The sequence below is a fragment of the Peromyscus leucopus genome, chromosome 4 (assembly GCF_004664715.2).
Source record: "Peromyscus leucopus breed LL Stock chromosome 4, UCI_PerLeu_2.1, whole genome shotgun sequence".
NCBI lineage: Eukaryota > Metazoa > Chordata > Mammalia > Rodentia > Cricetidae > Peromyscus > Peromyscus leucopus.
The window spans coordinates 36312756-36327661 of record NC_051066.1 but is presented as its reverse complement, the minus strand read 5'-3'; the positions used below and the strand labels follow the sequence as shown (position 1 = coordinate 36327661).

The window sequence follows — 14906 nt, the reverse complement described above, 5'->3', positions numbered from 1 at the left end:
ATGTTCTCCACAGAGGTGCACTTTTCAAACATACAATGTTTTTTTTGTTTTTTGTTTTTTTAACTTTTAAATATGATTAAACATTTGGCAATTACAGCAACTGTTTATTTTTAGATTTCATAAACCTAGCTTGCTGGCACTAAAAGAAGTCCCTAGAAAAGAGCCAGTGACGCCATGAATCTGCTTATAGGCCTGGTTATGTTAAGATTTAGGAACTTAAAACTACATGAAATTAGTCTCAGAAATGAATGGTGGTATATCATAATTTTAACTTAGTGCTTAAAAACAAGGTCTTTACTGAAATTTATAAATAAACCATCAAGTTTTTAAACATCCTACTTTACTTCTATACCTATGGTTCTTGGCAATACTGGAAAAAAATAATCTATGTCACAAGAAAGATGGATTTTAGTTCTACGGCTACTCCCAGAAATTCTTACGTGATATCACGTGCAAAGCGACTGTCTGCTGCACTGAAATTTCTCCCCAATAGTCCCATTGTTGAACCCAAGTCTTTCTGCAGTTAGAGAGGTTGTTCACCCTTTCTTTGTCCTCTTAAAGGAATTCCTCCTTACAGAGCCTAAGAACAAATGACCATTTCCTCACTAACAGCTACCAGAAGGAAAATTCTCCAGGAGGCCAGACTTTCCATTTCTGGTAAAGAAGCAATGTAGTTTTGTATTTGCTAGTTGACCTGGGAGGGGTCTTCCTGAGGTGTGCCTGTGAGGATCATCACCGCTAGCTGGACCTCCATGGGCATATCATGAATCTCTAAGATTTGGGGTTTTGGGACACTAGAAGCTGCCTTTGAGACTTCTCAAAAGCACCTTCTGGCAGTGCACACCACAAAGGCTATAGCTTCCGGCTTAGCAGAACCTGTGGTAAGAAAAAAGGGTAAGAATTGTGGTGCAGGGGTGTGAGACTCAGTAACCTGTTTATACAGGTTTCCACTGCATTCTGTCCAGGTCTGAGTCTCTCACAGATGCTGAGTATTCAGAGCAAACCCCATACTGAAAAAAAGAGCGAAGCCAAATCAGCTTCACCTCCAGGCTGACTAAATCAGCCATTAAGTCACTCAAGTGGATCATTTCAACACCTGGTTCAGGCAACAAAAATCACAAAGAAGTACTTCAGCAAATGGCTGCCTTTCTCTACCTAATATGCGTCTAACCCGAGGGAATCATATTTACAGCTTTCCAAATTCCTCCCTAAATTAACAGCACAATCACTAACTTCATTGATTAGATTACACCATGGTAAAAATACATTACCCCTAAGTACATGCTAAATGAACTTCTGTTTTACTGTTCATTCGTTGGCCGTCTCATCTGCTTATCTGACAACACAATGGGCACCACGATCTTCTTCTAATGGAGAACCCAATCTCAGTAAAATGCCTCCTCTGCTGGGCCAGGGAAATCAGGCGGGCAGCTGCCCGGGGCCCACCTGAGCCTGCGCGGTACAATGCCGTCTGCGAGCCTTGGAGTTCCACAGTTCCGTGGTTTGGGCTGCGGTACACTGGGCTGTAGAAGGTCCTCCCTTCGTATATAGGAGTGATATGCAAGTCAGGAGACACGGCTGAGCGAAGTTCTTGCCCAAGCTGACTGTGCTGGCTGGCATAGGAACTCCGTAAGCCTAGAGGGAGGAACATGGCCCCATCACAACTGAGACAATCACGGTGAGGTTGAAATCATTTACCCCAATTCCAGTCCCAACCAGACAGACAAGTGTTAGGTCTGAAGACGAAAACTACTGGAGTTTTATGGCCGTGCTTCTCAACCTTCCTAACGCTGTGACCCTTTAATATGGTGACATCCAACCATAAGATTACTCTTGCTACTTCATAACTGTAACTTTGTTACTGTTACGAATCGTAAATATCTGATATGTGACCCCAAAGAGACCCACAGGTTGAGAATTGTTCTATAGGGAGGAAGACCTGGTATGAAAGCGACTCTGGAAACCTTGTGTTTTTAAAAAGAAACTTTCTTGGTAGCAAGAGAGAAATTAATTTCCTAATAAAAATTTATTAAAGTTTGATTTGCTAAAACTCACTCTCCAACTATGGGTTACTTCATGACAGTGACCAAACAGAGAATGTCCCCTTCTGCCATGATTACCATTTAAAGATCACGGCGTCAGGCGCCGCCTAAGTGCTATTTGGTCAGTGGTGGACCGCCCGTCGGTGTTCCCATGAGACGGTAGGTAGCACATGGCGACACCATCATCAGCTCAGCTTGTGTGAGTATCCTCTACGTTTGTACAGAAACAAAACAGGCTGACACACCTCTTGCTGTAGCCTGCATGAAGGGAGCCACAGCTGTAGTAGCAGCGGTCTGGCTCCTCTTCTGCTGCCCAGACATGCTCCATCTCACCAGCAGGGAGAGTCTACTGTGCTTCACATGGCTGTATCCCAAAGCCTGAGACACTATTTATGTACTATGCTCATCAGTAAAGGCTGATGCGTAACAACTGTTTGAAATATATTTATTAATGTACATATGGGTTTTATCGGAAAATACTGGAAAGTTAATGGCACTAAAATCTAAATATTACCAGCAAACTAGTAACACTATGAAATACTATTAGTGATCACTATGTTCTTCTTTCTTAAAAAGCAAAACAAAATAAAACCCAAACTTGTTCTAACAGGAACTCAGCACTCTCATCCACCACCTTTCTAGTATAAAGGAAAATGCAAAGGTACTATCTAACATTGGATGATTTAAGATATTCTGATTCAGATTGCAATGTTTACACATGGGGCTCATGACAGAAAGGGGATTTCAAACACACATATTTTGTTTTTTAAGTTAAGTCAGTGCATTCTATATTATGCTGGTCACAAGTTTGTGATTTGTCATTATTAGTAAGTAAAATCTGTCACTTCATTAGGAATATTAACTAAGATTACCTTCCGATTATAAGCAAAAGTGAGTGAGCATATATTTGCTTTTGAAATGGCCAAAGGTAATATAGTAACTAGTTGTAAAAAGGATCATTCCCACCTCATTAGTTCAGTTAATCAAATCACAACTAAAAGCAAGTGGAGTGAGCCATTGAGATGTAAAGTTAAGAGCCCAAAGGGAAATGTGTATATCCTACAATGGAGACATCCATGCTTCACGGCCCAATGATAGAAAGCCTGCATACTCTACAGTATCATTTACTCAATCAAAAGTCTATTTGCAATCCCCAAACACCTTTTTGTTCATTTATTACAATGATGATTCCATGTGATTCAAAAATTTGTATTTAAAGCTTTAGAATAAACAAAATTTATTTTTCAAGCACTGATTTTTTTTTTCAAAATTTTCCAAACATAATTATACCAAAATTAGTGTTTTGGGTCACATATATTTTTCTGTGGTAGGAAATACATTTTATACTCATTATGATATCAATTAAATTAAAATCACAGCTGGACATGGTGGCTGTCCATGCACTTAATTCCAGCACTTGGAAGGCAGAGACAGGTGGATCTCTGTGAGTTTGAGGCCAGCCTGGTCTACATAGGGAGTTCCAGGTTAACCAGTGCTATGCAGAGACCCTGTATCCAATACAAAACAAAACAACAATAACAAAAAATTCACAATCACCAAATGAATCCATAAATTAGGGTTTACATTTAGAATCAGTGGTCAAGTAGACAGGAAATAAAAATTTCCTGAAAATCCTTTCTTTCACTCAGAAGTCTAAACTTATTTCCAGCAAACCCAGCAATGGAAGCCTAGTTCTTCCACATATGCTTTCTACATACATACATATATCAATCACTCTCCATTAGCTGGGAATTCTGCATGGCTCTTCCACACAAACCCAAGGGAGCACAAGTCCCCGGAGCCACTGATCTGCTGGGGTGCTGGGGTGGTGGGGGTGGGGGGGGCTTCATAACTGCCTCCAACATGACTTGGCTGCATGCTTCTCAGAGGTCCTCAGAAAACACTTATGTCAACCATACCCTTCTGATGGCAAAATGATAAAACAGGTCATTTCACAACCAGGAATTTCTCTGGGCTCAAATCAAATAAGAATTTGTTAAATGAGAAAAAGCTTACTAAGGTTCACATTTTCTAGAGGCCACAAGATAAAATGCATTAATTTTATCCTCAAAAAATATTAAAGATTTTAATAAAAAAGTCCCAAAAGCAAAGCAGCAAGAAATACAATGGAGAAACAATGTAACTTATCTCAAGTATAAAAACCTCTTATACATTTTAAAAATTACAGAAGGCCTGAGCCTGTGTTTTTATGATAAAATGGATAATAAACAAACTTTTAACCTTAGTTATAACCTAGTAATGGCCCCAGTTATACCGTCTTACCCACCAGATTGGCCCATTCGAGGTGACAGTATAAGGAGCCAAACTCAAATTACAGGTCAAAAAACCACAAATGCATGTAGTGGCGTTGGAGGCCAACTTGACAGTCTCTTTCGAGGTATACGCATACTTTGATAGAGCAATTCAGCTTTGACAAATAGACCCTATAGGTAGTACTGTACTGATTTATATGAAAGGATGTGTCCCTGACAATTAAATATAACAGACAAATACAAATTAATGGGGAAGCAATTAAACAAACCATACCACATATATAAAGGAGTATTGTGTATGTCCTAGAATGAGTGTGAGCTCTCAGACACACTGTGAGAAAAAAAGGCACAGAACACAGGTATGACAGAATATTCCTTGTGTAACATACTCTTCTCTAGGTCATGCACATGCACACTGAACTGGTACATGTGACTGGGTGAGGACAGGGGAAGACCTAGAGACTTCTGCTCTTCATTTCAACTTTTCCTGTATGGCTTTAAATTTTACCATTCTGTATATACCTTGTTTTAAAAAAATCTTTCTGGCAACACATAGGATTAAAGCTGGGGCTTTGCACATGACTAGACAAGCACTCTACCACCGCCCTCCATCCCCAGTCCCAAATACATACTTTTCAAAGAAAAATTCCTCTTACTAAAAAGAACAAAGTCATTACAGAATGTAGAAAATCTTTTATGAAAATCCCCTGAAGGGGACAGGTATAATGCCAGGAACCTGGTGTCTTTCTAATTTAATCCAAATGGCTTTAAAAGAAATTCATAAGGGCTTTGTGCATTTCCCATCAGGGTGCCTAAATCAAAACAGTAGGATATGGGATTCATATTCTAGTACACATAACTATAGCATTCCTCATGAGAAATTCAAATAGGTATTCTGATCCCATATTATAATGTATCATTATATTGTGATATATCAGTATATGATAAGGGTGCATGGAGGTAAGCCTAGATGTTCAAAACCAACCCCTCATTGTAATATAATACTAATAAAGAGCTTAGGGGTCTAATAAATTTTTAAAAAATTCAGTGTGTGTGTGTGCATGTGCTTTGTATTTATACTTTATATACCATAATATTTTGAGGGGAAAGATTAGATGCCTCACATAAGAGTTCTGTGTATATTTTATACAGTTTCATTATTAAAAGAACTAAAGCTTGAAAAATAAGTTAACCTTAAGTTTCCAGTATAACTTTTCAGATCAAACTCCCAGGCCTTTCTTCCCCTAACGATCATCATTTCCGTGTGAACATGGGAGGACTCACACCCTGGGCTTTGTACAATGCTCACCCATCCTCACCTGTCAAGCTGTCTGGCCGTGGTGGAACCATCCTCTCATAAATGTCATACTGCTGCTGTCCGAACTGGTCCATGTCATGAACAGTCCTTTGCAATGAAGGTCCCAGATGCTGTGGTACGGCGGTCATCCCCGAGCGTTTGGGGGATGATGACCCCACTTGGCCTTGGGATGGGGAAGCTACTCGAGTCTGGGCATCTGTCAGGGTCAGTGGGGACCCCACCCTGGCGGTGGTCTGGTATTGAGGGGCTGGTCCGTTAGGATTGGAGGTCTGTCGGGAGGTGACAGAGCCAACCCGGCGCACAGCTGTTGGGGAGGCGGGTCTCTGTGAGTATGGAGAGGCGGCCCGCTGAGCAGGGAGCGTGGTGGAGGAGTAAGCACTGGGGTTCAGAGGTCGGGAGTCGGTCACTGACGGAGAGCCAAATCCACTACCCAGAGAAGTTCTCAGTGACCCCCTTGAAGGAGACACGCCTGTGCTGGTGACATAAGAAGGAGACTGTGCTCTAGATGGAACTGAACTAACTCTTCGCATGGCCCGATTGGCTACTGATGGCTGATGAGAGGGGAGAAAAGAGAATGGGGTTTATCCAGGGTTTGGTGTCCATCATCACAGAAATAAAAACGCACAAAGCTCCCACAGAACGTGACCCACGAGTTCAGGCAGCTGAGCTTCTCCTCTGCATTGAGCGTTCGCGTAAGATCTTAGCTTTTGCTTCTGCTGTTTTTGGAGATGTAATTTGAATACTAAAACTAGTCAGTAGAAGAAATCTGAAGACATCTAATAGCTCTTTTTTTGTCTTTACATTTTTTTCATTTGTTGCCTCTGCATTTTCCAACACATGAAATGCTTTAACTCCAAGTGCTACTTGTGAACATGAAGGGCCCTGGGGCCATGTGCTTGTATCATTCTCTGCAAGTCAAACTGTGGCCAAGGCAATGCATTTTGTAGAAAACAAAAAACATATTTATTTCATCTCTCAGCCTAAATGTAGCGGAGGAGTATTTATGGATAGCTGGTCTTTATGAGTTGGCTCTGTTAAGTTGGGGGACGTGTTTTTTCCAGTGTCTAATACATGAACATGTGGATAGTGCCTGAGTCCAGCTCTCCTCTGATAATTTAGTTCAAGGAAGAGCCTGGCCAGACAGGTGTCCTAGCCAAATCCTTAGCTCTATTTTCTTTTGAGCTCGTCTGATATATGAGCCCTTATTTTTAGTTTAGCTGGTGGATTTAAAGAGATGCCAGTGAGACACCCGAGAATCTGTCCCAGTAGAAGCAATGCTCTAAGCCTTTGTTGCCTTTCTTGGTCTTAGCAAGCTGGAAAAGACTAGAATGGAAAATGAACATTTCTATCATGGAATAGTCTGCTATGAATCTGTAGACTTCTACACACAATGGTATCGGGCGCCCTTCTTGATGTTATACAACAATAAAGAAACTGGACAGGAGAAGTGGCTGAGGGAGTGGGCACGAGAGAAGGAGACGGGCTGAGGGATGAGAACCGGCCTTAGGGCTCTGGATGACAGGCCCTGCTCAGTTATTTCTGGAGTGCAGCTACCATCTACCTCTCCCCACTTTCAGTTGTGATGGTGAGGAAAGAAGCAGACTTCCTGCAGCCTCAGATGTCACAGCGAGCTGGCTGCTCAGACACCTCAGGTGGCCTTCAACTTCAGCACTTGGGGACAGCAGTGGTGGTGCTAAGGGGATGTGGGGAGGGAGGAATGTGGAAACTAAACAAGGCAATAGGACAGGGCTTACAAAGTTAGTGTACAGTTGGAGGGGTCAGATGTGTGCTTGGGTGCTAACAGTCTCAACAATGCACTGACCAATGGAAGGACACCCAACTTAGATGGCTAGATAATATGGTGTTCAGACTACATGCAAATTAAGTCACATAGACCTACTTGTAATACAGTGTTTCTGCACTAGGGACAAAATCAGCTTAATACAAATTTTTACTTTTTGAAAACGACATAATCATGACTAAGGATAAAACTGCAGTTACGGTAATTATACAAAAGACTAGAGTGCAGCTGGTGTGGAGAGCCCCAACGCAGATGACTATCCACAGGGGCTCACAACATACCTCCACCAGCTACCAAGTACATGCATGGAGAATGTGCAGGCCAGGAGCACAGCCTCGAGGAGCTGGCTACAAAGGTAAGAGCTACCTTTACGCTTAAACGCCAAACCCTTAACTTTTCCTAAACTGATGGGCAGAAATGCCCACAACTGTATGACAGCACTCTCCTGTAGTACTGGGAAGCTGGTCCTCTGTGGTGTGTCCTGCAGTGTTTCCTGGGCTGCACTGTGAGGAACAGAGCAACCACCCCACTTTTCTCATCTTTTTGCTACTTTTCAGCAACTAAAGGATTTCTATGGTACTTGGATAGAGTGCCAGCCCCACTGGCTACTATGACCCTTAATTCTTACATAGTCTGGTGGATGATGTGAATTAAGTGGCAACAAGGAAGCAAAGGAGCGTTCACAAACATGCATGCAATACTGTATTTCTGCCTACTGACTGAGTCCTAAGGCGACAGAGTGGATGGATGTGCCTCCACACAATGGCTCTCTAAGCTCATGGATCCAGGAAAAGAAACACGCTTTCAGTCAACAATTTTAGTGAAGGTGGGCACTTTTGCTAAGAGTAGACTTCATCCCATGTCATGGAGGTGGAGAATGGTTTTTTGTCCTCTGGGACTTTCTACAGCGCATTGTAGTGCTGGAATTGCTGAGGATTAGGATCCCCTCAGGAACTATGCCATCCTCACACTCCCTCTCGACTGCTCATATCAAATTTCTTGTTTCCAGGAGAATTACTCTACTGCATCTAGAAACTTATAAAAATTGATTAGTTAAAAGTAAATTAATTCAAACAAATACAATTTCAGGCTTTCTGTTTGAAATATCTTCAATACTGTAACTCCAACAGTATGCAGTGATTTGAGTGGCTTTTCAGTCTTTCAATTACACACGTTAGCTTTGCCCTTTGTAAGTGATGCCTATATCAGTTCCATAACTAAGAGCGTATTGCTAGATGTCTGACTTACCTGAACCAGTGTCTGTCCTTCAGCTCTCGACTTCCTCACCACGTGGTTACTTGTTGGTCCCGTGAATGGATGCTGTCTACTGTCTGCCTTGCTCACTGTTTGGTTGTTGTGGAAACTCCCTGCTTCCTGGTACCCACTGTCAGAATAAGAATTCATTTGGGTCGAACTTCTTGAGTTTCCCAACGATCCTGCAAGAATGAAACAGTGAGAATACCCTTATTATAACACTTCTGAGGCTCACTTTTAAAGTGAAAATATGAAAAGAAAATCTAGTGTTTAAAATAGAACACAACAGACCCTCACTTTCATGGAGAGACGTCTGTTCTGGTGAGTAGAGTGTCCCTTGTTCCTGCTCTGTCCTGATGAGATAGTTGTTGGGATGGACAGTGTCAGAAACTCTAGGTTTGCTTACACCAGTATTTGGCACATCTGTAAGAAAATAAGTTTATAGCTGAATTTAATGACATTACAGAAGAACTTGTTAAAAGGTACAGATACTTGCCAATAGCATCCCATAATCCATAGGTTACTAGAAGGCTCTGTTCACCTTAGTAGCACAGTTAGTGAATGTGCTCCCCACACTCAGTTTATTATTATTCTTTGCTCAGTTTCATGAATGTTGTTTGTTGTGGTTACAAGTCCCAAGTTAACTTATGTATTATATTACATCAAAATCTGAAAAATGTATCTGTCTCCCCTTGGAAAGCCCACCCTTCACAGCTTCCTCCAAATACATTCAGAGGTAAACGAAGAATGATGGCCAAATATTGGGGTGGGGTGGGGATATAGATCCGAACTGTTTAAAACAAAACATAAGATGGACTTACTTTATAGTTCTTGTTACTTATAGTCAAAAGAAGTCTGAAGTATTGAGTCACAAGTCACGGAGGCACTAACATCTTACCTACCTGTTTCTTTGTCCCTTTAGTTTTCCCCAGGGGAACCTATACAGGTCTAACCTGGTAACTATTTCTTCTAACCACCCTCTCTCCCATAGCTTGTTTTATTTTCTATAGAACCATTTGCTACCTTGACCTTAAATGACAATCACCATTACCCAAACCAACTCATCGGCGTCTCCATCCTAACCTGTTTTTTTAATGCTGTATTGAGGTGATATAGCTCACGCTGATTTTGCACACTACTCAGACACCCTCTTTCCTCTCAGACATGAAACATACATCTCTCCATGTTTGGGTTGTCGCCATTTGATCTCCGTTTTCAGATTTAACCTTTACGGAGCTAACACACATTTTCAGAAATGCTGCTTCACTTTCAAACATTTTAGCTAATTCTGAGTCACATTCTGAGCTCAAAATACAGCTCTAAGGATTTCAATGTCTTCACTAGGATTTCTTCCTTCTTGCCTAGGGATCTCGTATATGTGGCACTGTAGGAATACTCTTTAAAGTATGTAAGTTCAGGGAGGCAGAGTTTGGTCTCCTCGGCGCTGCTGCGTCCCCAGTGCCTTGGGTAGTACTTTGTACTCAGTGGGTGCTCAATAAGTATCTGTTGAACAAACTGAGTAGCAATAGCAGCTCTCCTTTACTGGGTACCGATTCAGAATACCGTGTTATACCTTTATTTATGCATTCAATAATTTGCTTAATTCAATCAATCAAGTTGATCTATGCAAAACAGAGTAAAATTTTCAGGTAACACTAGTCGAGCTGGTCTAGAGGAGCACATGAGAGAGAATTGGGAAATCCTAGTGCATTCTGAGCCTTTAACGTGATGTCAGATTCAGGTTGAAGTTGTTTCCTGGCCTGTGGGAAGAGATGCTGACATTCCTCACAGGGGCTTCTAACAGCCTGGGTTCTGATCCATCATTTGACAGTACATTTCTAGGCAGTAGAAATCTGTGACAGCTCTGAATTCTCAAGTCTGGAATTTTAATGTAAGATTTCAGCTGCATGTGGCCTCTCTGGTAGATGGTAAAACATCATCTGAGTCACTGCCGGGGAGTTAACATTGAAGTAACCTGCTTCATTTGTAATCTTCTACTAGGGGTTTCTAGAGTTCTGCACATGGTATATAGCAGTTCCTGAAGGAGTCTGTTAAGGCTTCATTAGCACATAGAGTATGCTGGGCTAGAAGAGTCACAGGGAACCAGAAGGACCACAGGCCCACAAGGGGCATTCACTCAGGCAGAGAACACTGGGCAGGCGAGGGGAAGAAGCAACAAAGCTGCCCCAGAGACCGTCGCTGCCCCAGACCGCGCGCGCGCGCGCGCACACACACCCACCCACACCAGAAACACATGCCAATCTTTAAAAGAAACAGACTTTAAGCACCTCCCCCACTCGTGTGTGTGTGTGTGTGTGTGTGTGTGTGTGTGTGTGTGTGTGTGTGTGTGTTACAAAGACTGAACCTAGGGCCCCACAGATGCTAGGCAAGTGCTTTCCCACTGAGCTGTATCCTCAGTCCTAGGTTTAGTTAAAGCCTGAAATGCCAATACATCAAGGAGTTGGGTTAGAAATACCAAGTGGTATGCAATGTCTCAGATGAAGAAGTTTCTTCACAGAAACCCAAAACACTCAAAGTTTGTATATGGTACCCTTAGAAAACACAGAGAGCCAAACCTACAACTATAGAGAGCTATTACCTAGAAAAAGAGAGAGTCACACCTTAAAATTTTTGAACCTGGGCTACTCTGTCTTTTTAGCCAATGGAATATAATATTATCTCAGAAACCATGAGACAAGCAGTTGAACCTTTCTTCATGAGACATATACAAGGCTAGGATGTAGTTCATTGGGCAAGCAATTGTCCAGCAAGCACAAAGTCATAGGTTCAATTCCCAGTACTGAGGAAAGAAAAAAAATTGAAATTAATCATGGACTGGGGAAATAGTTGAGAAAGTGTTTGCTTTGCAAGCTTGAGGGCCTGTTAATCCCCTAAACCACATGAAATGCCAGAGTGGCATCATGCACTTGTAACTGCAGCATTGGGGAGGGAGAGACAGGAGGATCCCTGAGGCTCCCCAGCCTGCCAGGTTATTAATTGGTGAGCACAAGGCTAATGAAAGACTGCCTCAAAGGAGGTGGTGGTCCTGAGGATGATAGCCAAAGCTGTGCTCTGCCACCACCCTCTGCCTCAACACACACATACAAACATATCTGCACATGTACTGGCACATACAAGTACTCAAATATGCCCATCCACATACACACATTAAAAATAAAACTTAAACAAATTGAGAGAAAATACAAAGGAGTATACTGATTTTACACTGGTCATACTAAAAATGATAACATACACACAAAAAAAACCCTAACACAATTAGTTAAAAATAGAAAAGCAAGTCAAACAACATTACTCTAAAAGTAACATTATCCATGTACCCTTGGAGTCTTATCCTCTGACTGCTTCTTCTGTTTTTCAATTCAGTGCCCTGGGAGCCAGCGGACAGAGAGCAAGGGGTCCTAGTAAGATGACTGGGTACTACAGTACCACACTGCCATGCTAGCAGAGTCTAAACAGGAGAGCTACGTAACTGGGTGTAGAGGAAAGAGGGGTTTTGTAGCCTATCTCTAAGCAAATATGCCAGGTAGAGTTGTGTCAACTTGATAAAAAGATCTATTTAATATGAACTATAAATCAATCAACCTTTATACTCTGCACAAGCTCCTCAGGCATTTTTCTCTTTCTGCGCAGCCCATCAGTAAGTGTCCATAAGACAACAGGTACTGAGATGCCTTCTGATTCATTACAACAAAGTCAAGTGGCTTCCAAAACTAGTTTTGCTATCATTCACTGTGTTTCCTTGAACATTTATTAGTTTACAAAGCACACACACAAATGCATGTACTTGTGGTCACAATGCACTAGATAATCAGAACACCAGTTTCCTAATTAATTGACAAAAATTTTCCTGATTTGAGAATGGTGAGGGCTGTAGCTATCAGTTATGTATTACTTATACAGTCTTACTTTACAACATAGCTTATGCAGATTGGAGGAAGGTACCATTCCAAATCAGAGAAACCAGAAGCATAAAGGGCAGCGTGAACCATCTTAGGACTAGTACTGTAACCTAGAATACATAGTTGGCAGGGCTGTGATTTTTATTTGGTCAGGATAGGAAATCAAAACATTTCAATGATGAATGGCATGTGAATGCTACTTTTAACTGCATCCTGAACAACATATTACTCAAAAGATATCACAGACATGTTTTCATGGGCATTTTCAAACATCAGTTAGCATCTTCCAAGAAAGTGTGTACCTAAAAATAGAGCCTGAACATTCTTTAAGGTACAATGGAATCTCCTTCTGAGCCTAAGAATGGAAGATACTGGAATCATGGTCCTTCCTGCCTGTCAAATTTCATCTGAATGCTCTAATTTTTTTAAAAAGATGATTAATTTGCATAAAGTTTCATCTATAAAAAATATTAGCAGGTTAAGGATAATAACAAAAAACTGACATGTTATTTACCTCACGAAGTTCCTAGTTAAAGATGGAATATAACATAGATTATTTTGTTTTCTGAAATATCCACCTCCAAATAGAACACACACACACACACACACACACACACACACACACACACACACACACGGAACATTTGCTTAGAGAAAGTCTTCATTAAAGAATCTGGAGTCATTAAAATGGCTCTGCTTTGTTAAGCCACACACCACGCTGTTAGACTGTATGAGGCGGGCGAGGGAGGTCTGCACTGTGTAAATCACCATGGCAACAGGAGCTCTCGCTCAGGGGAGATTTTTGGCATCTACAACACTGTAATGAGTCTTTCACAGCCCAGTACGCTGGAACCTCAGGCTGGGTTCTCCTTGCTGTTCTCCCAAGTCTTCCAAGTGGCTATGGGGTTTAGGAGATGGCAATATCTAACAGTTCCTTCCAACTGGGGCCTGTGAACTGAGGAACACAGCATGAATCTTCCTGATGGACCCTGAGGCTCTCACTCCTGAATCAACATCCTCAGATGCAAGAAGAATCTACTTTCTACAAGTGCAGAAATGCCTCAGAGGCCTTCTATGCTCAGAAGCAAAGTTCCAGGACAAGTTCTGAAAGTGGACCTAGGCCTGGTCCCAAAAGGATTCCTCCTATTTAGTACTTTGTGGTATGTATGATACATCCTTACAGCAGACAACCAGGAACAGAGGGAAGGAGATTGCTTGGAAATACTTTTGGAGTGAAAGTTCCAAACAGGGTGATAGAAACATGGAACACAGAAAGGTTGCCTGGCACTTGGAAAACAGGCAGGCTGATAATTTAAGAATATTAAAGATACATATGAGTTTGCTGACTCAGCTAAAAGTTACTGTGTACATATAAATACCCTTTCAAGGGTAGATTTTTTTTGGTTTTTTGAGACAGGGTTTCTCTGTGTAGCTTTGCGCCTTTTCCTGGAACTCACTTGGTAGCCCAGGCTGGCCTCGAACTCACAGAGATCTGCCTGGCTCTGCCTCCCGAGTGCTGGGATTACAGGCGTGCGCCACCACAGCCCGGCTCAAGGCTAGATTTTTAATGGAAGTACAGATTTGAGAGAAAGGGTTGAAGCCCATGTTTCATAAAATTATTCCTAGTCTGGTTTTCTTGACTATGTCTAAGTGCTGATGAATATTCATATCAGCTTTTAAATATTCATGACAGAGCTGAAATTTTGCTCATCTAGAAAATGTTATATGAAAAGCTCTGGGAGACAGAAAACCATTGATGAAGTGCCTTCTAGTTTACTTCCAAGTGCTCGCCCTGAAGTTCACGCTAACGGCTTGCCTGTCTGTGTCTCGGTTTGTGGCCAAAGCAAACTTTTTGTCTGCTCACTGATACGTTGATTTCCACAAAGACAAACTTGAAATGTGATTTAGTTCTGTGCAACACCAAGGAGATGCCTCACAATGAACACTTTCAATTACTGAATTTTATCCTAGAATGTGAAACCATTAAAACAATTCCAGGGAAAAAGAAGGAATAGGGGTTTCCATACATAACCATGGCAAAATGAGTGTTTATTAGCTATTTGTAGTCTGTGCAGGAATGAACACACAGGTGTTTTACCCGACAGAAGAACACATGCTTTGTTACTATAAAAAGCCAGCAAAAACAAGAAGAAATATAAAGTGGGAAAATAATGGGCCAGATACAAAGTTAACCGCTAGGCACTCTGAAATGTCCACGGGCCTTGGATTCATTTGGGGAAAGTTGAAGAAAAAATTAAGGAGCTGGGTATGGTAGTGCCTAACTATAACCTAGCACTT

General features: G+C 41.6%; 1 protein-coding gene across 15 annotated transcripts in view; it reads right to left on the bottom strand.

Moving 5' to 3' along the window:
- The window catches only part of Pkp4 (plakophilin 4), a 222237-nt gene that overhangs the window by 42572 nt on the left and 164759 nt on the right, over nt 1–14906 (bottom strand). For 11 of the 15 annotated variants that reach the window (XM_028872524.2, XM_028872151.2, XM_028872377.2 and 8 more), the window contains 4 exons: nt 8980–9111; nt 8683–8870; nt 5635–6184; nt 1447–1635 (listed from right to left, as the gene is read on the bottom strand). In XM_028872524.2, the coding sequence (XP_028728357.1) occupies nt 1447–1635; nt 5635–6184; nt 8683–8838 (895 nt within the window). In that variant the 5' untranslated portion in view covers nt 8839–8870; nt 8980–9111. The remainder of the gene's footprint in view (nt 1–1446; nt 1636–5634; nt 6185–8682; nt 8871–8979; nt 9112–14906) is intronic. The other 4 variants (XM_028872440.2, XM_028872859.2, XM_028872238.2 and 1 more) reach the window with 2 other exon arrangements.